At 41.0% G+C, this 25,905-nt stretch overlaps 2 protein-coding genes across 6 annotated transcripts in view; one reads left to right on the top strand and one right to left on the bottom strand.

Moving 5' to 3' along the window:
- Positions 1-25,905, top strand: part of nts (neurotensin) — a 46,025-nt gene that overhangs the window by 13,651 nt on the left and 6,469 nt on the right. For 3 of the 5 annotated variants that reach the window (XM_061773957.1, XM_061773961.1, XM_061773960.1), the window contains exons 2-3: positions 9,207-9,286; positions 25,514-25,636. Coding sequence is in view for 1 of the 5 variants with exons in the window: in XM_061773959.1 (XP_061629943.1) it covers positions 25,672-25,678 (7 nt within the window). In the remaining 4 variants the exon portion in view is untranslated. Of the gene's footprint in view, positions 1-2,236; positions 2,367-9,206; positions 9,287-25,513; positions 25,679-25,905 lie in introns of those variants that run through there. The other 2 variants (XM_061773958.1, XM_061773959.1) reach the window with 2 other exon arrangements.
- Positions 12,309-25,530, bottom strand: rassf9 (Ras association domain family member 9). The gene is made up of 2 exons (XM_061773956.1): positions 25,382-25,530; positions 12,309-16,584 (listed from the first exon to the last, which is right to left on the bottom strand). Exons 1-2 carry the CDS (start codon positions 25,426-25,428, stop codon positions 15,417-15,419), a joined length of 1,215 nt encoding a protein of 404 aa, XP_061629940.1. The 5' UTR covers positions 25,429-25,530; the 3' UTR covers positions 12,309-15,416.

The following is a 25,905-nucleotide window of genomic DNA, read 5'->3' as shown; positions in this document are numbered from 1 at the left end:
ACTGGTTGCCAGCCAATCGCAGGGCACATACAAACAAACAACCATTCACACTCACATTCACACCTCTGGGCAATTTAGAGTTGTCAATTAACCTACCATGCATGTTTTTGGGATGTGGGAGGAAACCGGAGTGCCCGAAGAAAACTTGGGACGTTGTGTTAAACATAAATAAAACCCGAATACAATGGTTTGCAAATCATGTTCGACCTATATTTAATTGAATACACTACAAAGACAATATATTTAATGTTCAAACTGATAAACATTATTGTTTTTAGCAAATAATCATTAACTTAGAATTGTATGGCCACAACACGTTCCAAAAAAGCTGGGACAGGGTCATGTTTACCACTGTGTTACATCACCTTTCTTTTAAGAACATTCAATCAACGTTTGGGAACTGATCACACAAATTGTTGAAGCTTTGTAGGTGGAATTCTTTCCCATTCTTGCTTGGTGTACAGCTTCAGCTGTTCAACAGTCTGGGTTCTCCGTTGTCGTATTTTATGCTTCATAATGCGCCATACATTTTCAATGGGAGACAGGTCTGGACTGCAGGGGGGCCAGTCTAGTACCCGCTCTCTTTTACTTCGAAGCCACGCTGCTGTAACACGTGCAGAATGTGGTTTGCCATTGTCTTGCTGAACTAAGCAGCGGGGTCCATGAAAAAGACGTTGCTCGGATGGCAGCATATGTTTCTCCAAAACCTCTATGTACCTTTCAGCATTAATGGTGCCTTCACAGGTGTGTAAGTTACCCATGCCATTGGCACTAACACAGCCCCATACCATCACAGATGCTGGCTTTTGTACTTTGCGTCTATAACCGTCCGGATGGTTATTTTCGTCTTTGGCCCGGTGGACACGTCGTCCACAATTTCCAAAAAACAATTTGAAACGTGGACTCGTCGGACCACAGAACACTTTTCCACTTTGCATCAGTCCATCTTAGATGAGCTCGGGCCCAGAGAAGCCGGCGGTGTTTCTGGGTGTTGTTGATAAATGGCTTTTGCTTTTCATAATAGAGTTTCAAGTTGCACTTACAGATGTAGCGCCAAACTGTATTTACTGACATTGGTTTTCTGAAGTGTTCCTGAGCCCATGTGGTGATATCCTTTACACATTGATGTTGGTTTTTGATGCAGTGCAGAAAGTACATTAATATAACATATCTAGAGTACACTGTATAAGATAACCTTTATTAGTCCCACAATGGGCAATTTTCCTCATTTCAGCAGCAATGAGTAGATACAGGAAATACAAAAAGAGCATTCAAGCGAAGACATTTCGCTGCAAATAAGTCCACCATTACAAGAATGATGCAATAAATACGGTAAAATAACAAATATTGAAGCCAAAATTTATTAACTATTACAATTGTAGAGTAATAATTATCTTGTGAAACTGAACATTCTGCAGAATTATTTTTATCCTACTACATAACATACTGCAATAACTGCTCCATCGTAATGTTCTTGTCATAATATTAAAAATGTGGAAATTCAAACAAATATTTCTGAAACTGAATTTGTATAGGTTGGCAGCTCTGCAGTCATAGCCATAAATGCAATTTTACTAATGATTGGCATAGTTTTATCATTAATAATTGGTGAGTTTGATTTATTTTTATATTTTAATTAATGAAAAGCGCTTAGAAATTCAGTTTGATTTATAAGGTCTTTTGGTGTTTCAGCCTCCCCAGTTTTGGTGTTCGGTTTCGGTCAAGAATTTTCATTTTGGTGTATCACTAGTATAAGCTATGATGTTGGCTATGATATTAGCCATGATGTTAGCTACTATGTTGGCCAGGGTGTCAGCTAATATGTTGTTAGCAATGCTATTAGCCATGGGGTGAGCTATGATGTTAGCCCATAATGTTAGCTATGATATTTAACATGTTAATCGTGACGTTAGCTACACTGTCATCAATTATTTTAACGACTGTTTTGATGTTGGTTACAGTGTTTTGAAAATTGTTTTCCAAAAGCTATTGTCAAACCAATATCAGTTTGACATGCCAGAAGTTAAAAATAGCGTGAAAGGGCCCCTTAATTTGACCGCCTGCTTGGAAAGACATGATTAAAAATAACAATGACGGCACTGTAACAAATACTAAAAAAGGTCCTTTTGACCTTGACGTTAACATCCTGCTGTGTCTGTGTGTTTGTGTACGGGGGGGGGGGGGGGGGGGGGTTGGGGTGCGTGGTGTGGTGGCTAAAGAATTCTTTCACTTGGTGGAAATGGAAAATTGAATGGTCTGGAACGTAAACTTCACAAAAGTTTCAATTGAACAGAAAGCTGTGTTTGACATTTACTTTTAGTCTCCCGTGTGGTCCTCGGATAATTAAAACGGCGCCGCTGAAAAAGGTTATGTCTACATTCTGTTGTACATTCTGCATAAAATGTCTGAAAAAGATGAAAAATGTGATAAAAAGTAAGCCAAAAGGAAAAGAGGTTATGATGATGTTAGCTATTGTGTTAGCCATGACTTTAGCTACTGTGTTAGCCACAATGGGTACATCAGGAAATTCAATTTCACGTTCTCACTGCGCTCTGAGAACGCAGTATTCAGAGAAGCAGAACGCGCTCCATTTTCTATGCATTTACGAACGAGCGTGTCGGCCATTGGCAGTCAGCAGGGATACGTCAGTGCCTCCGCCATATTTAATGTGTCAGTTCTGCCTGTAAACATCTTGTCCTGCCTGACGCTCCGGCTGCTCTGTCTCCCCAGTCAGAGCGGCGGGAGTGTGGTTCTCTGAATAACTGAACGGCACACTTCAACAAAGCTCTGAGTTTCTGAACATTTCTGAGTGTAGAGAGCACGCTTGGAGTCAATTTCCGAATGTACCCGAATGTTAGCGATAATGTTGGCTACTGTGTTAGCCATGACTTTAGCTACAATGTTAGTCATGATGTTATCTACTGCGTTAGCCATGACGTGAGTGATGATGTTAGCTACTGTGATAGCCATGACTTTATGACTAAGCTACAATGTTAGTCATTATCTACTGTGTTAGCCAAGACATTAGTGATGTCGCCAAGTACCATACAGATCCTGGGTTGCAGATCCTCCCTTCTGCTTGACCTAACCGCCGAACAGGACAAAAACTAAAAACAAAGAAAAGTGATGTTAGGTACAGTGTTTGCCATAACTTTAGCTACTGTGTTAGCCACGATTTTAGCGATAATCTTAGCTACTGTGTTAGCAATGACTTGAGTAGGTATGTTACTAAAATTTTATAAATACCTTTATGTCAAAATCGACAATGCCATTGGATAGAGGAGTGTTACCCTAATACAATTAGCCCTAGGTTGTAAGAATTGGATAAGGATGAAGGATTTTATGCCACTTTATATGTAAAAAATCTGACAGAATGTTCTTGCCCAGAAATCAGTGTAAATTACTCTTTGGTAGAAAAATGCCAGGATGTTTCTAATTAGTTGAGATGAAAATATAATGTTCAAACGGGCCATTTTCCGTTTTTTCAATCTGCTTTTAGAGCCAACCTGAGAACAATTGCATCGCCGGAATTACTTCAATCTTTCCAGAAAACAAGAATAATAATAATAATAGTGAATCACCACCATATAGCCTTCTATCGTGGACAAATCCTACGAACGTATGACTTTCGATGCCGAAATCGAGGAACATTTTCACCTTTGTCAGAACCACGGAAAATACTGACCAAATTGAAAAATTCAAAATCGGGGTTGAAAAGAGATTTACACTTAATCTGAAAAGAACGTATTAGTAAGTAAAGTATTACCTTGCATGAAACAATGAGAAAACACAATTTTTGTGGGCTTGCACTGAATTATTGTGCCCGAAATCCGGAACAAAAAATGGTAAGAAAATAGCAGCCGTTTTTCTGGATGGATCCGGAACGTACCTAACTTTAGCTACAGTATTTGTCATGATGTTATCTACTCTGTTAGCCATTAATTACCGTGTTATGCATGACTTTAGCTACTGTGTTAGCCATAATGTTAGCGCTGATGTTAGTTACAATGTCAGACATGGTTTTAGCAGTGATGTTCACTACGCATTACCAGATTACTAGCAACAATTTATTGCTCAGCGACTGTTTTTCTCAATGTCTTTATGTCTCAAAAGTATTCTCTGTCAATTGACTGTCTGTTGTCAGCAGCTCCAACTACCCGAGACAAATTCCTTGTATGTTTTTTTTGGACAAAATAAAGATAATTCTGATTCTGATATGTTGAATATGATGTTAGCTACTGTATTGGTCATGAGACTATTGATGATGTTAGTCCTTATGTTAGCTACAAGGAATAACAGAATAAAGCACAACAATTAAAGCTATAATGAGTCTGATTGTAGGGGTTAAAATATTTTATTGACAGCCCTTTGAGCCTCTGGATGAATTTTTATTTTAGTGGGGTAAAAAATCTTCTTAGAGTTTAAATGTGCTGCTTGAACTCTGCCCTGAGAGCTGATGGAGTGAGACGGGAGTCAATCATTTTCCACCAAAGAGACTTGAGTGTGAAAAGTCTCTCAGATGATTGACAGTTATTCAAAACTAAATCTTATACAGGAGTAATGCGATCGGCTTGCAGTGTGACATGTTGATCATCAGGTGAAATAAATTATATTATGTTCACACTCCGCAAAAGCAAATATCATTTAGTAAGCCAAAAACAATTAAACAAAAATTCAATCACGTTACCACAAGCAGCGTGAGCCACGCAGGTACAAGCAACATTTTTACACAGTGTAGCACCTTAGCTTTCTGTCACTTATTGACACTTCGACAGCTCAACGTTTCTTTTTAGGTACGAATCATAGCTAGAACTGTATCTATCATCATAGCTAATATTATGTCAAACATCATGTCTAACACAGTAGGTGATATCATGGCTAATGTCGCTAAACATCATTGCTATCCACATGGGTAACACTGCAGTTAAAGTCATGGCTCATTCAGTAGCTAATAGAATAGCATTGCAAACATCCTGGCTAACAAAATAGCTAATATATTGCTGACATAATGACTAACACAGTAACTCACACAATGACTAATGGGAGCCTTAGCGAAATGTCATTGTGATGTAATTGTGCAAATGCGCATAAAATTGACTAGCAAAAGAGCGAACCATTTGCATATAATATTGGCTGAGAAACCTTGTTTTCATGGCTTTTTATCCCAGTATGCAATTTTGTGCCAGCTGATCCCGAGCAAAAATGTCCAGCAAAGCTTCTGTATAGCAGTGGCAACCAGGATTTGCCATAAATACGCAGTTACGGACAAATGGGTCCCAAATCCATCCACCTGGCCTGAGTTGAGGCGATGTACGAGTATTGATTGAAAACTTTTCATTTTGGCCTACACAAAAGATTTACACGTAAAGCTTTCAATGAAATTTTGTTTTTTTTGGACGCCGTAAAAGCTCTTAGAATCAGTCTTATCCAATCTGTATGTGCAGCCCAAAACGCAACATGACACTACCATTTATTAATTAACGAAAATAAGGGTTAATAACTCGATGACTCGCGGTTGGGTGTCGACTTGGATAGGCTTTTTGCCAACCAACACACCACGTGACCATTTGGCAACGACATGGCAAATGCTCCCATATCTTGTCTAATATCATAGGTAATATCCTGGCAAACACTATAGCTAATATCATTGCTAACACTGTAACTGTTATCATTGCTCACACTGTAGCTAATATCATTGCTAACATAACGGATAACCCAGTAGCTCAAGCAATGGCTGACACTGTAGCTAACATCATGGCTAACAGTGCAGCTAATATCATTGGTAGCATTATGCTAATATAGAAGTGAATAGCACACATCTACCTATACATATAGGTAGATACGACACACAGATTTTGAGCTCCATGCTGACGGTGACGCTAAGCTAGGGAGGTCAAAGTCACACACACACACATTCCCTGTGAAAACCAAAAGATCAAGGATGCCGGTCAATTGTGCTGCATATGGTTGCGTGAAACGGCGGACAATTACGACAAGGGAACTGGGAGTCTCTTTCACATGTAAAATGTATTTATTTTTTTTAACTTTTTTGCCTAATGTGTATTGATCACATAGGCTTTGGCATTGACAAAACAGTTACCCTTGTGAAAAACGGTTGAGAAATAAGCACGTTACGACTTAATTTCAGTGTCTGTGCATTGCCCTCTATGGGAACAACGACCTCCCTAACATGGCCACGAAGTAGGCACGCCGGTTAGTTAGGTTGCTACATATCGCTGGTGTAGCTAGTGTTCATATTTATGGTTAACACTATGGGTAAAATAGCTAACATGGCTAACACTGTAGCTAACATTATGGCTAACAACATAGCTAACATCATGGCTAATACAAGTACTATGATCAGGGCTATCACAGTAACTAACATAACGGTTTACACAGTACCAAATATCACTGCTAACATCACATAAAACGACACAAAAAGTCCCCAAAAAAGCAAGTGTATTTTTCTTAGTAGTTTTCACAGCTTCCTGGAACGCGTTGATGCACTTTACTAGTTCTAAATACACTTACATGTTTTACACTTCACATTGTACTATTAAAGTTACAATAAGTTTATGTTTGTGCGAGTGTATTTGTGTGTGTGTGTGTGTGTGTGTGTGTGTGTGCGTGTCTGTCTCCATAATGAGTGGCGACCTTTCTTTGCATAAACACGCCGCTTCCTGCTTGCACTTCCTGTGCTGCTTCTACAGTAAGCAGCTTCAGTCAGCTGCTGATCAAAATCATGAGGGTTCTTGCTTTGACATTTGCCAAGAATGTTTAGGAGCTGCAAAAACAACCATGAAATATTTGTTACGTCATTTCGTTAAGTAAATTTGTGAGCTACAGTACCTAACCATTAACTTACTTACTATAAGTTATTGACTGACTCTAAGGCGTCAAGGGGTTAACACCCTAGGTAACTACTAGACTTTACACCGATTTTATCAGGCTGATCGGTATCGGCCGATATTTAGCATTGTATGCTGATCGGCTTTAATGTCATAATTCGCCGATCCAATCAAAAGACATTTACTCCGAGTCGCCATCGTGCACAGTATATTTGAATCCAAAAGCTAGTTTATTTTTAGCCTTGTCGTGCGTCTTTTGACGGAGTATTGGAAATATCCGACGGCCAATAAAGTTATTAAAATGTCGGCGGTGTGGCACAGACAACACATCTGAGACAGACAACACGTAATGCCCGCCGGATCAGACTACAAGACAAATTTGCTCTTTCACGATTGCACTATGTCAGACTACTGCAATAAAATCTTGTATTCTGATACCACCGCATCCCATTTTTTACGATCATTGGCTTTATCTTGTCAACTCAAATGTGACCAGATACACTCGTTACCGTGGCGACGACAACGAGAGTGGAGCGCGGCTTCTTTGTATTAAAAGGACAAAATGGGGAAACACGTATGTTGGTGGTCACCGGCTCAGGACAGCAGAGGACGTTCGTTTGAGGTATGTTCACGTACTTTTAATACGATAGGGCTCGCAAGCAGGCAACAAAACGTTATGTAGCCTAGCAAGCTAGTGGTACCACGAACGGTTGGACGTAAACGTGCCGCCGTTCCTTCGAATCATGCTCTAAAGTTTTGGTGTGGGTGAAGTAATTTAATTACAATAAAGTAATTTAATTACAGTAAGTTAGCACCCATTATTTCTGTCATGTAATGTTGGTTTTACGTGAGTGATTAGAATACACGATCTGACTAGAGCAGTGATTTCCAACCTTTATGGAGCCAAGGAACATATTTTACAATTGAAAAATCTCACGGAACACCAACAAACAAAAATGTCACAAAAAGTGGATACATTAATTACTGTCTGTACTTCCTGCCATCTAATAGAAGAGCATTTATTTGTTCTGTCTGTCACTATGCCTCACTGGCATAAAAAGAGGAACAAAGATACATTATTTATTGTAAAGATAATTTCTTTAGCAATTAAGTACACAAATATATACAGTAAATGAACAGGTCATTTAAATTCATTCTTCCATGTGATTGGATCGGTTATCGTTTTTTTCAACTCGCTGATCGGTGATCGGCCCCAAAAATCCTGATCGTGTAAAGCCTAGTAACTATATAACTGACAACCTAACTAACCTTGTTCCTCTACAAAATTCAATAGAATATTGGTTATGTAGTTTTTACATAAATTTGCAAGCTACCTATCTAGCAACCTGACAAAAACTAACTAACTAGAAAACTGACTAGCTCATTAACTAACCCTGTTCCTCAACAAAATTTCATGGCATGTTTTGGTTATGTTGTTTTTCCGTAACCTCACAAGCTACTTAACTGACTGCGTAATGCTGGTACTGTAGATTTATGGCTATCTTATTTTAACTTACGTAACGTTAGGTCTTTTTTTATCATAGTCTTAACCTGTGCCAACTTTTGGAGCTTTATGATCTTATTTTGCATTGCACGATTTTTTGGGGGAGATTTTTGTAGTTATTTTAACCTGCACAACTTTTGAAGGATTTATGGTACACTTATTTTAACGTGTACAACGTTTCTAGATTCATGGCAGTCGTTTTTAAGTTGTTACTTTTTTTAGATTGTCTTATTCTAATTTGTGCAATGTTTGGAGATTTATGGTAGTCTTATTATGTCATAGTCAGTTCATGAGTGTTTTTACAATTCAGACATTTATGAGATTTTCTCACACATTTGCCATCAAGTCTTAACAATAACAACCATAAAAAGAGTGTGTGTGTATGTATGTGTGTGTGTGTGTGTGTGTGGGTGGTTGTGGGGCTGCAAGGTTATCACACAAGCCTGTTCACTTGCTTCGTTTCACATTCCTTTTGGCTTTCCTTTTGGATGGCAAAGCTAGGAAATGCACACACACACACACGCACACACACGTACACACACTGGTGGGGGAATTCGTCTCTGTTTTGCACGACGTCGGTTGGCTGCTGTAAATCAGTATTTCTCAAGTATTTAGATACACATAATTGATTTCAATTTTTGGGGGTCTTTAAGAAACATTGCACAATGGCGATAGGTAGATATATGTGATACGTGGATTTATTTGACAATGTGTATTTGACCTAAAATCTAATCCTGTGCTGCGCCAACATCAAAGCTATATTTCTCGATGGCTGCATTTGTATCATGTTTGCATTCAGGCCTTGGCGTTAGCACAACATGATAGTATATCATCTTGAGTATCATGTCTTATAGGCGGCCATTTGCAGTCCCAATCAAGAGATTCAACCGCAGAAGGTCAGGCTCAAGAGTTGATCACCGTGTTCCATGTTTACGTAAGTAGCTCATCGACTAGCGGCGCAATCAGGTGCTCACCACAAGCTCCTCGCTCAACGGCAATTGTTGAAATAGACTTCAGTGTGGATGCTTTCATTCATTTCCACCATACTTATTCTCTTTTTCCCCACACTTGTGAGCTTGGCAATTGCTACCTTATGGTCATGGCTACATCCAATAAGAAGATGCTATCAAATTCAAAAAGACTCAACAAAACACAAACAAAGGCACAGTAGTTTAACCGGAACAACGTATCATTAACTGTGACATTTCTATGATATTGTTACTAAATGTTAAGCTAGCTGTAGCACATTTGGGAAAACTTTCAAAAGTCAGCAAAAAGCTGCTTGGTCAGCTAATGGGTAACCCCAGAGAGACATATCTGTGGAAAAGATAGCTGTAGTATGCCTTTATGTTAGCGTCTCTATGTCTGAGCGCATGCTAATGTCTTCAACCTTTTCTTTAATGACAGGCTGCATACATTATGTTTATACTATCACATACAAGAGATGTATCAAACATGTACATTAACGTTACAACTTTTATATTAAACTTACATGAACTTAATATAATTGTTATTTAACTTAAAAATGCTATTGTGGGCGGCACGTTGGTCGACTGGTTAGCACGTCCGCCTCACAGTTCTGAGCACCCGGGTTCAAATCCGGCCTCGCCTGTGTGGAGTTTGCATGTTCTCCCCGTGCCAGCGTGGGATTTCTCCGGGTACTCCGGTTTCCTCCCACATCCCAAAAACATGCATGGTAGGTTAAGCGACTCTAAATTGCCCGCAGATGTGAATGTGAGTGCAAATGGTTGTTTGTTTATGTGTGCCCTGCGATTGGCTGGCAACCAGTTGAGGGTGTACCCCGCCTCTCGCCCAAAAGGTAGCTGGGATAGGCTCCAGCACGCCCGCGACCCTAGTGAGGATAAGCAGTTCGGAAAATGAATTAATGCTATTGTGTGAAAATAGTTGACAATATTCGTAACAAAGGCGGCACGGTGGCCGACTGGTTAGAGCGTCAGCCTCACAGTTCTGAGGACCCGGGTTCAATCCCCGGCCCCGCCTGTGTGGAGTTTGCATGTTCTCCCCGTGCCTGCGTGGGTTTTCTCCGGGCACTCCGGTTTCCTCCCACATCCCAAAAAACTTGCATGAATTGGAGACTCTAAATTGCCCGTAGGCATGACTGTGAGTGCGAATGGTTGTTTGTTCCTATGTGCCCTGCGATTGGCTGGCAACCAGTTCAGGGTGTACCCCGCCTCCTGCCCGATGACAGCTGGGATAGGCTCCAGCACGCCCGCGACCCTAGTGAGGAGAAGCGGCTCAGAAAATGGATGGATGGATGGATTCGTAACAAAGTCAATAAAGTTATTGATTTTTTAAATTAAATTTTATTAAAACAATTTTTATTTTTTTTAAAGACTGCACTGGCATTATTATCCCGGCCAAAAATGAACAAAACGAGGTTAACTACTTATCTTGATAGGTAGTGAGTAAATTAGTTTGTTTGCTTGTTAGCTCACGGCACGATGACCGACTGCTTAGTACATCAGCCTCACAGTTCTGAGGACCGAGGTCCAAATCCGGCCTCGCCTGTGTGTAGTTTGCATGTTCTCCCCGTGCCTGCTTGGGTTTTCTCCGGGTACTCCGGTTACCTCCCACATTCCAAAAACATGCATGATAGGCCAATTGAAGACTCTAAATTGCCCGTAGGTGTGAATGTGAGTGTGAATGATTGTCTATATGTGCCCTGCAATTGGCTGGCGACCAGTTCAGGGTGTACCCCGCCTCTCGCTCAGAGTTAGCTGAGATAGGCGCCACCCACGACCCTAGTAGGAATGAGCGGTACGGAAAATGGATGGAAAAATGGAACAAGGTTCGTTAGCTCAGTAGCTAGTTAGGTAGCTTGCAGATTTGCGACAACGCTAAATAACCGATATTCTGAGTGGGCAACACTTCTGAGTAAAGGTGTGGGTTGTGGACATTTTTTTTTACTTCTTGACATTCCAACCTGCTTGCATGTAATATGCACTACTGCCACCTAAAGTACTGGAGGGGAAAGTTTTGTGATTGAAGTACGGACAGGTCTGCGTTAGTGATACAGCACTTGTAGCCCCGGGGTGGGGGAGGTATCTGTTATGATTTCCTGCCTTTAAAACTGCCAGTGATAACACACACACACACACACACATTCACAAACACTTGTAGGCATAGTGGTACTGTAGTGGCATTTTATTGCCTCTTGGGCTGTTTGATGAAATGATTCACGCCTGTTGGATGTGCTGCCAATTATCCGTGAGGCCCTCGAACGTGTCTGACGCGTCTCAGCTTGTGGAGCTTGAACTCAGATGTGACACCACAGCTCAGCTGGCGTCATAATTGTACCTCTATGATGCGGACCTCAAAACACACAAGACAAGATGTGGTGGCAGAGCACACATCAGATAAAGACGTGGGAAATGCGTTTTAGAAAAAGTGACACTAGTTAGTTCAGTCCAGAAGTGGTTAGAGTTAAAAAAACTACCCAAGTACTATTACTTTAGAATGATATGACTCAAGTTATAGTAAAAAGTAGTCCTCCAGTTCAAGTCATTACTTGAGTAATATCTGTCGTATTCAATAAAAAACATTATTAAGGAGCTCATGAGCAACTTCTGATTAATTTTTAAATTGTGCATGGACAACAAATAGACAACATTTCAAAATATGAATATGCAAATTCAAATATTGTCCAACAATATCAATTTAAAAAATATTTTTTTTTAATAAACTGGATGAAACATAAACAAAGGCAAATTCAGCCACGATGAATGGGCTTAAATTAACTTTATTTACACATGTGAAACAGCACAATCGGGTCACCTAGTACCTAGTAAGGTAGCTTGCAGGATTACATTACGACATAACTTAGTAAGGTTGAGCTTGGGGGTCTGCTCCACGAAATGTGCCAGCTGAAAACAGTTGTCAAAGGGGCCCGACGTTGAGCACGATCAATGCCCACCAAAGCCCGTTTGGATACCCCCCCTCCGGGTGAATGACCAGGCCGCCCCCCCCCCCCCTGCATGTTTAAAGAGAGCAGTGCTCTTTCAAGCTCAGAGTCGTGACTTGTTTGCGGTGGTTGAGGCGGTCGAGGGGGTGGTAGAGGGCAGAGGGGGTGTTTAAGAGATTCGTGTGAATGAAATAGATACCCCCCCCCACCATGGCCCGTCTGCCTTGAGAACAAACAGGCAGTCTGTCAGTCGTACGTACGTTTGTCGAGAAGAGACCTTTTTTCTTTGCTCTGGAGACCTTTCTGTCTGATTATATGTTACACCCTACATATTAGCCTCTTTCACACAGAGATCCTGACAGAAAACAACAGAAGACCTTTTTACACAGGAGCTAAAGAAGGCAGGTAACTGCCGCTTTCAAAGAGCAACACGGCATTCTGCAATGGTGCTACATATAGGCGCGAGCACGCCCACGATCCTAGTGAGGATAAGCGAATCAGAAAATGGATGGATAGACAACATGCCGGGAGAAGTGACTGTCGGTTGATGAATTCCATACCCGCCTTAATCTTACATTGTTGCATTCCTTTACTTCCCTGTGCCGTTCACACAATTGACACCAGGAGAAACGGTGTAAAATTCACAGCTTTAATAGGTCGTGTGAAAGGGGCGGCTGTAACTGGGAGTTTCTACAGGACTTTGAACAACAAAATATTCAGCCAATTGCAAGCCCCTTTCACACTGCCTATTGAAGCCTGGGGGTGGGGGGTTGGTTCGGTCAGTCTAAGACCCCTTTTTCCCTCTGATGAAATCCTTGGTCCTCCCATAGACAGCTCTCTGGTCTTCATGTTTGCTTCACAGTAAAGGCAGTTTTCACAGGTGAAGCAAAAAAACAGCATTCTCTAATGTTTAAGCAATCGATCTAAAAGGCAACACCTGAGCAACAAGAAACGGCAATCAGTCACATGTTCCAATACTTTTGCTCACTTGAAAAGTGGGTGGGTTCAAACAAAAGTTGCTCTTTTCTGAGTTGTTTAACACATCTAGCTGTAAATACCATGACATAAAAGATGGAAGTCTGAACTTTTGTCTCATATTCATCTTTTGATCTGAAACCCAAATGTCTTCTGTATACAAAAAAAAAAACAAAGGAAATGACCTTGTCGTTCCAATACTTTTAGAGTAGACTGCACTGTCTATTGGCTTTTAAGGGGGTTACAATTCATGGTAAATATCCCCGTAATCCCTGTGTGCAAACTTTAGAAATTTCCTGGAATTTTGCAACCCAAAAATAACCCACATTAAAATTTAATTTGTGTCACATTTTTATCTGTTTATTATGAAAGTTTAAATGCACATTTCAACTTCATTGTGTGGATTACAATTGCAGGATAAATAAATATATAATCTTTGTACAAGCGTAGCATTTTAACCTTACTGACACAATATAGATATAAACAAGATGCATATGTACAATTGTGGCAATAGTGAACAATCCAGTATATAAAAATCTGTTTTATATATATACATATCTATATATATCTATACTATGCACACACACACACACACACACACACACACACACACACACACATACATCTTAGTGAGTTTTAATATAAAACACTGTTAAGACATTATTAAGTGCAGTATGGCTTTTAAAGAAAAGTGTGAAATTATATTCAGCCCTGCTGGGTTGATGTTTGCAGTAGTTAAGTAAATTCAAAGTGTCCTGTAGGTCCCTAATGGCAACATCTGGATGATTGGTGCAAAACGCGGAAATAAGCATGATTAAAGTGTGACCAAAGTATCTATTAATATAGCAGACAACACGAGTTTTTGTTGTGTAGTGTTCATGTAGGTTATGGCCTGTTTCAGGAAGGCTCACATATCTTATTTGTGCAGGTCGGGTTCTACACTTGTGGTTGACTGGAGACCAGTCCAGCGTGTAACCACGTCTCTCGCTTGTCCAGCTCAACTGTGATCCTGAATAGGATAAACTGTAGAAAATGGTGCAGTACAAGGGTCACTGATAGTGTAGCGGTTCATTCGTTGGAGTTATTCATCTGTCTTTCTATGTGCCCTGTGAATGAATGGCAACTAATCCATCTTGGTATAGACTCCAGCTCCGGCTGTGACCCAGAAAAGGATAAACAGTACAAAATGGATTGCAGTACTAGGATCACTGATAGTGTAGTAGTGGTGTTTGCCGGACTTGGTTGTCTGTCTTTATATGTACCCTTGTGATTGATCAATCCAGGATGGAGTCAGCTGGGATGTCCTCCAGCTCACCAGCCACTCTGAACAGGATAAGCACTGGATGGATAACCAGGTTGTGTTACTAATGGCTCAAATGCACAGTTTGCCTGATGCTGTTTTCAAATTTGTGCTGGATATTCAAAAATCGACCCGTGCCGGATTTGAGTTGGGAGTACAAGGTGAGAGTCTTGAGTCGACTTTTTACAAAAGTTAGTCTTTTTCGAACCTGCTGGAAATTAAAAGTCCTCTATATAAGTGCAGTCTATTTACCATTTCTCAGACACCCATGTCGAGTAGTGCAGGCATTCATGCTCAGTGGTGAAGATATCCTTGAGACATCTGTGTCCAGTGGTAGAGACATCCTTTGGAGTCTGGTCTGTGTCCAGTGGTGGAAACATCCTTTAGACATCCATGTCTAGATATCCTTTAGACACCTTTCTCCAGACTTCTTTAGACATCCGTGTCCCAACATAATTTAGACCTACTACTCCATTAGTGTAGACATAGGTGTTCAGTAGTGTTGAAATCTTTTAGACTTCCATTTCCAGTGATAGGACATCTTTTAGAGGTCCGTGTCTCATGATAGAGTCTTTCTTTAGAGGTCTGGTCTTTGTCTAGTGGTAGAAACTTCCTTTGGATGACCATTTCCAGACATCATTACATGTCCATGGCCAGACATCTTCTGATGTCCATGTCCAGACATCTTTACACGTCCATGTCCAGACATCTTTAGACATCAGTGTCCGGACATCATTAAGAAATCTGTGTCGAGAAATCTTTCACACATCTGTGTGCAGTGGTGGAAACATCCTTTAGAAATTTGTGTCCAGACATCTTTAGATGTCCATGTCCAGACATCTTTAGACATCCCTGTCCAAACATCCTTTAGACATCTGTGTCCAATGGTGGAGGGAAGTCCGAGCCAGGCGATAGCGAGTCCTGGCTGTGCGTGGAGCTGATGCCGGTGTCCGAGTCTGTATCGGTCATGTCAATGGGGGATGAGCCGTGTTTGACCGCGATGGCCTCCATTTTCACCCCCGCATCACTGGCAGTGGCTTCCTGAGCGGCGTCGCTCATTTGCAGCAATCTGAGTTGAGAGGCTAGCTGCCAGCATTCCTGGTCCCTGGAGAGCCAGGTGGCCTCAGAGCAGCGGAGCTGCTTGTCTACCTCGGCCGCCTGGCTATGGAGTGACACGCCGGCCAAGTAGCTCCGCCTCAGCTCCGCCTGCATCCTTTCCAGCTCGGCAAGGAATGACTCATCGGCCTCGGATGGTGTCCAGGGAGTGGCTGACGCTCCCTCCTGCTCACCGCCCGCCACCATCCTTTGCTCGGCATCTATTTCGCGACAGAGCTGCGCTAAGAGCGCCTGCTGCCTCTGGACCTGTAACTCCAGCTGCTGGACATCGTCGCTAGCTTGCAGGAGCTGATCAAGCTCTTCCAAGTTCAAACAACAAGGTTCTGACTTGTCATGGTGGTCTTGCTGCCCTTGAAGCTGCTGGATCTCCGCCTCTAAATCCCCCATGCGCTGGATCTGCTCCTGAATAGTTTGATCCTGGTTAAGGATGAGCTGGACCATGCGATCAATTTCCTCAGTGCCGGCGGGCGTTGTGCTATCCTTGTGGAGTTTCTCTAGCTTCCGGAAGGCCTTCCTCACTACTCGTTTCTGCTTCTCCACAGGAAGAGCCTGAGGATTTCTGGTGTATCTGGTCCAGTTCTTTGTAGCCTTCACAGCCCGCTGAGGCACAACATCGCTGCTTTTGACCAGGACGAACTGGATGAAGGGTCTCTGGTCCCCCCAGGCATACCACAGCCTCAGGATCCTGCTGAGTGGCGGCAACACCCTCTCGAAACCTTTGTAGCGCTCCACCAGATAGAAGTCTTTGGGCTCTCCGTGCAGGAGCCGCTTGCTCTCCGGGACAGATCTGTGATCCTCTAGTAATGCCTGAATCATATCGGCACAGGTGGTGTGCTTGGTCACGCCACAGACGACCTTCTCCTCATTGCACACGGTCACCTGGATCTCCTTCCCAGTGATGGGCTCGCTGTCTTTGGTCCTGGGGAAGACAGGAACAGGAAAATTCATCTCTTAAAGCTTTACATTTCCATGTTTACGTCTTTCAAGCGGGTTGTGTCTGAACTTCTGTCATCACTTATTTGTTAATTAAGATTCGATTAAAAAAAAATATATATATATATCAATTCACCTATTTTTGAGAAAACTGTGGTATAGTTTATATATAGCTAAGACATATTTTCAAGTCGGCGGCACGGTGGACGACTGGTTAGCACATCGGCCTCAAAGTTCTGGGATCCCAGGTTCAGGGTTCTCGCCTGTGCGGAGTTTACATGTTCTCCCTGTGTCTGTGTCGGTTTTCTCCAGGTACTCCGGTTTCCTCCCACATTCCAAAAACATGCATCTGACAGACAGTTCCTGGCTTGTGCAACCTCCCAGCTGACCTAACCTGGCTCCGTGTGATGTTTTTAAATGAATTATCCATCTATTTTCAGTACCGCTTCTCCCCACTAGGGTCGCGGGCGTGCTGGAGCCTATCCCAGCTATCTTCGGGCGAGAGGCAGGGTACACCCTGAACTGGTCGCCAGGCAACCACAGGGCACATATAAACAAACAACCATTCGCACCTACGGGCAATTTAGAGTGGCACGTGGAGAACATGCAAACTTCACACAGGCCGGGATTTGAACCCCGGTCCTCAGAACTGTGAGGCAGATGTGCTAACGAGTCGAACACCATGCTGCCTTTTTAAATTAATTAATTAATTACTTAATTTATTTATTTTTTGCTCTTTCCCATCATCATCGGGGGGTCATCAAGGGTACCCGTTTTAAAGATGTTGGACGACATAAAGATGGCAGTGATGGAAGCTGCGGAAGTTCCTGGAAGAATCCTTCCAGGAGTGCATGAAGGCGTGACAAAGAAGCCCGGGAACGTGCGTTAGACGCTAGGGGTATTACTTCGAAGGGAAAAACTTGTAGTTTGGATTTGAAATATAACAAATCCTGGCACTTTTCTGACAGACCTCTTACATGTATAATACAGACCCTTCTTTGTGAGAACTTTGGACTAATTTGATCCATTGAAGTTTGGCTAGTCGAAACAGCCATTGAATATTTAAAGTGTTTTCTGTTATTCTGTGAGGTCAACAATCGGGAAACGACGTTCCTTCATAGTGTCATGATCCTATTAGACTGTTATTCATTCTCTATTGCCATTAAACCCCTCATTACCTTTTCATCTGAACTGTAACAACCAACTAATGTCCTATTTTTAAAATATATATCTATATATGTGGCTAATAGGCCAGTGCTAATGTTACGTCGCGAACACACATGACTTTAAATGGCACAGATGTCCAAGTCGCTGGAGCAGGTAATCGAATAAGCTGATGATATTTCCAGACGTTCCGATTGGATTTGTGTGTGGTTTTTAGTAACCGCATAAAAAGCAAAATGTTTGTGTCATCACAGTTAATGTCATAAAGTTAATCACAATCTATTATTTGGGTGAAATCCAGCAACAAACTAGACACCACGCTCCTACTGTATGTACTGTAAGGCAAAAAAGGCTGGCTTTTATAGACGGTATGAAAGGGGGCTTTTATGCAGCGATACTGTAAACTCTTTACGATAGAGCCATAAGAGGTGGCAGAGGTGAGTGTCAGGTGTTAAAACTTCAAACCCCACATTTATATTTTCCTTTTCTCATGAAACATTTTTGTTCTCAAAAATATAAATTTTTTCTTGAAATTTTTTTTTCCTTGAAAATACTTTTTTGGTGAAAGTATAAAAACAATTGCGGCACGGTGGCCAACTGTGTCAGCCACAGAGTTCTGAGGACCGGGGTTCAATCCCCGCCCCCGCCTGTGTGGAGTTTGCATGTTCTCCCTGTGCCTGTGTGGGTTTTCTCTGGGCACTCCGGTTTCCTCCCACATCCCAAAAACATGCATTAATTGGAGACTCTAAATTGCCCGTAGGTGTGACTGTGAGGTGCAAATGGTTGTTTGTTTGTATGTGTCCTGCGTTTGGCTGGCAACCAGTTCAGGGTGTACCCTGCCTCCTGCCCGATGATAGCTGGGATAGGCTCCAGCACGCCCGCGACCCGAGTGAGGAGAAGCAGCTCAGAAAATGGATGGATGGATGGATTAAAAACAATTCTTACAAAAGTAACCACTTCTTTTCTCGAAAATATACCACATTTTTCAAAGAATTTAACCATTTCTTTGGGGGAGAAAATATAAATGTATTTTTTTAAAATGTGTCCTATTCTTAAAAATATATGTCCTATTCTCTGAGATCCTCCCGGATGACCGAGCTTCTCACCCTATCTCTAAGGGAGAGCCCGGACACCCTGCGGAGGAAACTCATTTCGGCCTCTTGTATCCTGGATCTTGTTCTTTTGGTCACGACCCATAGCTCGTGACTCATAGTTGAGGGTAGGAACGTAGATCGACCGGTAAATCGAGGGCTTCGCCTTTCGGCGTAGCTCCTTTACCACAGATCCTGTCCCAAGTGGAGGAGTTCAAGTATCTTGGGGTCTTGTTCACAAGTGAGGGAAGAATGGAACGGGAAATACAATTTTTTTTTTGTAGAAAATGTCCTTTTCTTTATAAATAAACCACCTTTTTCTTAAAACAATACTATTTTTCAAAAGTATAATGCCTTTCCCACAGTAGCCTACATTTATTTTTTAAAATATGCAACTTTTTTCTTCAAATTATACAACCTATTTTGTAAAAAATATTTGGAGTTTTTTTTGTGGCATAAATGTACAACAATTATGAAGATTAGGTTTAATGACATACCTCCCTTTAAGACGATAACATAATCTTATGTACCTACTGAAACAAGAAAGCGCTACATTTGATCTTTGTTCTTGCAAGATTATGACTTTTATCTCGACATGTAATTATGTTGCTTTCTTTTCAGTGAGGCCCCTAATACTCCTTGGTAGAATAAGACTCTTGGCGGTCAAAGTTGTGCTCGCTTGCTGGATTTGGATGATTTGTTTGTCGAATGCGTCACTCAGCTATTTGCTCAGAGGGTCCGCGTAACCATTAACTCCCATTGTTGTACTTGTCACATTCCTGAAGACTTGTTCACTACTTCCACTTAAAACGCACACGACACTTTGCATTCACATCCACGTGGGAAACTAAACAAAGACATGTAGAGCTTACTTGTTTTAGTTGGTGTACCACCCTTGAGGACTTGCACGCTGCCAGAACTAAGACAAGGGCGTGCAAAATCCTCTCGGACCCCCCGCACCCCGGTCACCAGCTCTTCCAGCTCCTTCCCTCAGGTAGGCGCTACCGATCAATGCAAACTAGAACTAGTAGACATTCCAACAACTTCTTCCCTCTTGCGATCAACTTCTTAAACACCTAACCTATAATTCCATTACAACAAGCTGGCAATTTTTTTACTTGAGTTCATTGTCACATTTCTGTGGGGCCAATTATGTATTACTCGTGCACTCACTGTAGTTGTCTCGCCATGCTGCACTATTTGCATATACTGGCCACTCATGCCAGAGTAGCATCTGCTCCATTTGCACACTGATTGAGGAGTATCTGTAACATTTGCATAACCAACATTGTCCCAGATTATTGCACTACTTGTCACTTTAAACCGCATACACTCCTTGAAGTCTCAGCGCCTCTTGCACAATGGTCATTGCACCGGACTATTGCAATATTAGTCATTCGAACTGCTCTAAGTGCTAGAGGACTCTGCATCTTTTTGCACAATTGTTTTTTGTCAATGTCTTTGTCTCCAAAGTGTTCTGTAAATTGACTGTCTGTTGTACTAGAGCGGCTCCAACTATCCATCCATCCATTTTCTGAGCCACTTCTCCTCACTCGGGTCGCGGGCGTGCTGGAGCCTATCCCAGCTGTCATCGGGCAGGAGGCGGGGTACACCCTGAACTGGTTGCCAGCCAATCGCAGGGCACATAGAAACTAACAACCATTCGCACTCACGGTCATGCCTACGGGCAATTTAGAGTCTCCAATTAATGCATGTTTTTGGGATGTGGGAGGAAACCGGAGTGCCCGGAGAAAACCCACGCAGGCACGGGGAGAACATGCAAACTCCACACAGGCGGGGACGGGGATTGAACCCCGCACCTCAGAACTGTGAGGCTGACGCTCTAACCAGTCGGCCACCGTGCCGCCCTGCTCCAACTACCGGAGACAAATTCCTTGTCTGTTTTGGACATACTTGGCAAATAAAGATGATTCTGATTCTGATGATGCTATCTGATATCTGTTGATGCTATCGTCTCATTAATCATAATCTTGACAATTTGTATAGTTTCGATTTTAAAAAATTATCATTTTTATTTTAAAGACACAAACGTGTATATTTTAAAGAAAATAGTTTGTTTTTATGAGAAAAGGCTTTCTTTCGAAAAAAAACTTTCTAGAATGTTTTTAAATTTTTTAGAAAAAAAATCATAGTTTTGTTTTTACATTGTGAGAAATAAAGCCATATTTCTGATTAGTCATTGATTTTTCGAGATTTTGCTTTTATATTTTCGAAAGAAAAGTCATACATTTCTCTAGAATTAGTATTTACATTTTTTGAGAAAAATAAGTCTTTTTTTTTTACAAAGTCAGATTCTCATTGACATTTTTATATTATTGAAGAAAAGTTATATATTTGACAAAAAAAGTCAGATTTTACAATAATTAGTTTTTATATTGAGAAAAACTAAATGTTTGACAAAAAAAAACATTATATTGGGTTAATATTTTCGACAACTTCCTGAACTGAGCTAAGCTGTATATTTTTTTTAAGACAAAAGTATAATTTTTTAAAAAGTTTTACATTTTTAATAGCGAACAAATATACATTTTTGAGGAAAAAGTAATTTTTTTTAGCATGATAATTTTTTTTAGTATACGATTGAGAAAAAAATCCTATACTTCCGACCCACTCATTCAAAAATGTCACAGACAAAAATTCACCTTTTGGAACACAGAGTTGCGGTTTGTATGGAGTGTCATTACAGTACAATACATAGTTCAGATGTACCTAATGTTGTGGTACAAGTTGATCTGGTAAAACAAGTCATCAATCATGTCAAAGCCAATAAACATTATTATTAAGAACTAATAATATGAACACACAGGTGAAATAAAAGCAGGAAGAGGGTACAGATTTTGTGTGCGCGGGTATGTGTGTAATGTGTATGTGTGTGTGTGTTGGGGGGGAAGCACCTGCATTTGTCCTCAGGCACAATCGCCACTTCCTGTGCCAGACAGGAAGTACAAGAATGGCCCTGACCCCATTACTTTCCACTCGAATATACTCTGGGTGTTAACACGTAACTGACTGTGTGACTGCTAATCTTGACTGTGTGAAAATTACCAGCATCCTAAATCTCATTAGCGCATGGCAAAAACATTGGAGTGATATACAATATGTACACTGTATAGCTTTCACACAGAACCCAGTGTAGGTGGGTTATTACCGCAAATGTTTGTGCTTTCATGGGCAGTGTGAAAAGGTGCTTAAGGAGTGTACGTTAATCGCCCAATAAAAAGTAGGATGACAATACATACTGTCAAATTGGTGAACAGACAATTTCTCAATGGACAGTTTTGTTATTGTGAGCATACTAGACTGAACACGGATTTTATCGGGCTGATCGGTATCGGCCAATATTTCGCATTTTATGCTGATCGGCTTTAATGTCATAATTCGCCGCGTCATTGATCGGCTCCACAAAAGACATTTACTCTGCGTTGCCATTACCAGATAACTAGCAACCCTTTATTGCTCAGTGACTGTTTTTTGTCAATGTCTTTATGTCTCAAAAGTGCTCTCTGTCAATTGACTGTCTGTTGTCGTACTAGAGCGGCTCCAATTACCGGAGACAAATTCCTTGTGTGTTTTTTGGACATACTGGGCAAATAAAGATGATTCTGATTCTGATTCTGATAGTATTGGAAATATCTGACGCCAATGAAGTTATTTATATAAAAAAAAAAAAAAAAAAACGTCGGCGGTGTGGAACAGATAACACGCCTGAGACAGACAACACGTAATGTGTGGATCAGACTACAAGACAAATTTTCTCTTTCACGATTCCACTGTCAGACTACTACAATAAAATCTTATATTCCGATAGCACCGCACCCCGTTTTTTACAATCACTGGGCTTGCTTTATCTTGTCAACTCAAATGCAACCGGATACACCCGTTACCGTGGCGACGACACCAAGGGTGGATTGCGCCGACTGTATTATAAGGACAAAATGGGGAAAAACGTGTGTTGGTGGTCACCGGTGTTCAGGAGAGGAGAGGACGTTCGTTTAAGGCTTGCTTAAGGTATGTTCACATACTTTTAATACGATACGGCTCGCAAGCAGGCAACAAAACGTTATCTAGCCTGTGGTAGCACGAACAGTTGTACGTAAACATGCTGCCGTTCTGTCGAATCATGCTCTAAAGATTCGATGAAGTAATTAAAAATAATTTAATTACAGTAAGTTAGCACCCATTATTTCTGTCATGTTGTAATGTTGGTTTGACCTGACTGATTAGAAAACACGATCTGACAAGAGCAGCAACCTATCGGATCGGTTTGGTAAACTCTGTGATCGGCCCCAAAAATCCTGATCGTGTAAAGCCAAGAGCACACCATGATTATTGCTGAAGCAATAATAGCATTTTGGAGGTACAGTATATGAATGTAAACATTGGATGGAAGGGGATAGAAGTGCACGGTAATATATTATTTGACAATGTCTTTTATACAAAACGCACAGAAACTACTAAAGTCTATTGAGAAAGACTTGGAATCTTCCTGCAATACTGTGAGGTTCCCCTCGATATCGCAATAATTATCGTACCATGGGATTAATACCGTGATAAAACTGAACCATGAAATTCAGATATCGTTACATCCCTACTAATTACATTGGATTAATATTATGATATTCGATAAAAAACTCAAAAATGATGAAACTGTTCAAAAGTCAATGTTCTTTTGCGTGTTTAAATGTGTAACTATGAGTCTCGTCTAACATTTTCAAAATTTCAGACAAACTAATAGATTGTACCACAAGATGGTGCTTCAAGGTAATATTTGTAAAAATATGTCACGTTCGAGACTACGGCAGAATGGCACGACCAGAGAGAACCAATCACAAGTGTTGTTTTTGGAAGGGGGAAGTGATATGAAAACAAATATGAGGTTTTGTGGCTATTTTTTAAATGTAACTAAAATTGTAATCGTTGAAATTTCCAAAAGAAACTGTAATTGAATTTGATTACACATTTTCTCCCAGTAATGTAATGGATTATTACAATTACATACATTTTGCATCGAATTACATAATCTCATTTGTTGTAATTAAGTTTTGCCCAACACTGCATATTGGTGTGTAGTATCAGAGCATTCATTCCCCCCACATTCATTGACGATACCTTTCACACAGAACCCAGCGAAGGTGGGCTATTACTGCAAGTATGTGCATTTTCACAAAGCCACAAGGCATCCAGTCACCAGCGTCTGGTGTGACGTGTAAAATAGTTGTCAGACGGAGACCATTGGTTTCAGCATTAGCATGGGAGAAGTGAGTGGCAGGTGTTAAACTTCACATCCTTGTCTCAGCTTTTAGGTATTTCTTTTCACACAACTAACATCACACCTGTTAAACCACATACTGTGGACTATACCCGAAGCTGGGAAAATTGACATGCAGTGTGACAGGAGTTGTTAGGGCTTTGATGTTTTGAGGAAAAGACAGGTAAACATTTGCTCGCGTAGCCGAAAAGAAAAACACGGGCAGTGCTTCCTGTCAGGGCTTATCTGGGCGGGGGTTTGAGGGAAATAACATCTTTATCTGCGGGATGAGTCGCAGTTGTGATCTTTGAACAGAGACACAACACACTGCTTCCCCTCCTTATCTTAGACCAACAACCACTACACACATCCATGAGGCACTTTGTGTTCTAAATGGTCAAGCAGCTATGGGGGTGACCACATTTTTCATGTTAACCATGCAATCGGGACAGGCCTTTTCATTAGGTACAAGACTTCAGCTCAGTTTTCCAGACTTCGCAGGCTGCTCAGAACAAGATGTGCGATGATATATATATATATATATATATATATATATAAATTGATTTTTATAAACTCCGTATGGCTCTTTAGATCTGGTTACATTCTCTTTATGTGTGTTTGACAGTTAAGTTGAAATTTAAAATTCAAATTATATCTCTATAGATTCAAATATATTATCATTTTTTTGACAGATTTTGTGTGAATTCATATGTGGGGTTCGTCTCTTCTCAACATTCCAATTATACTGTATCTGTTTGCATTATATATAGTTTCAAATACTGTAAAAACACATTAAATAGAGTAATAGATAGACAGATACATTTTGTATGGATTTATGAGGACATATAGTGACAGTGAAGGGAACACAACAAAATGATCATATTGAGTACCATTTGAGCTGTATCAGGTCATTAGTTTCTGGACAAAACAAGAGCAAACTACCAATAACAATCAATTAAATGAAAAATAAAGGGCATCTTATTCATTAAGAAGTTACTCCAACACACAGTGCACTTTTAAACTTCATTTGAAGTTGTATTCTTGCAAATACAGACTAAAAACCCTTACTATGACCCACTTACTATCACGAAGTCAATTGCATTGCAAATTTTACCATTTTAAACCACTTTACATGCCTGACCTGGTTTCCACTTGCATGGAAACTCCCCCCCAAGCCCCCCCCCCCCCCCCCCCCCCCCCCTCACACACACACAATGTAAACCCCCCCTGAAGGAGATCACTGGGTGGTTTTAAATTACCTGTTTTTCAGACGAGCTTTCAGGAAATTCTTCCCGAATGGAGCCATTGCAGTCGGTCTAAACTCCTCACAATCACTACGACGTGCACTTTTTTGTGTGAAACTGACAAAAAGTTCCTTGTTGCCCCGGCAGGAACTCAAAAGGAGGAGGGGGATGAAGAGGAGGAGGATGAAGAGGAGGAGGAGGAGGAGGAGGCAATAGCTGGACGTTAGACTGGCGTAACACTGTCCCCACCCACCTTTGAGTCCAAATGAGGTACTGCAGCACACAAGCGTGCACCTGCAAAAGAAATGACAGGTGCATCTTAACCTTTACATATTGTTTGTATCAAAGTTGACCTGTTTTGACATTTGAAAAATCATTAATGTCATTCTTTCACCCTGAAATTTGATGACTTTTCTTAAAGTGACCCAAAATAACATACACACACACAAAATATTTTAAAATGTCATTCTTTTGTCCAGGTTCCATAAAGTTTGTGTGTTTGTGTCTACTAAGATGGATTTTATAAAATTGTGATAATG

Source organism: Phyllopteryx taeniolatus, chromosome 5, assembly GCF_024500385.1.
Source record: "Phyllopteryx taeniolatus isolate TA_2022b chromosome 5, UOR_Ptae_1.2, whole genome shotgun sequence".
Lineage (NCBI taxonomy): Eukaryota > Metazoa > Chordata > Actinopteri > Syngnathiformes > Syngnathidae > Phyllopteryx > Phyllopteryx taeniolatus.
Note: the sequence above shows the minus strand (reverse complement) of the source record. Positions and strands in the feature narration are given on the sequence as shown.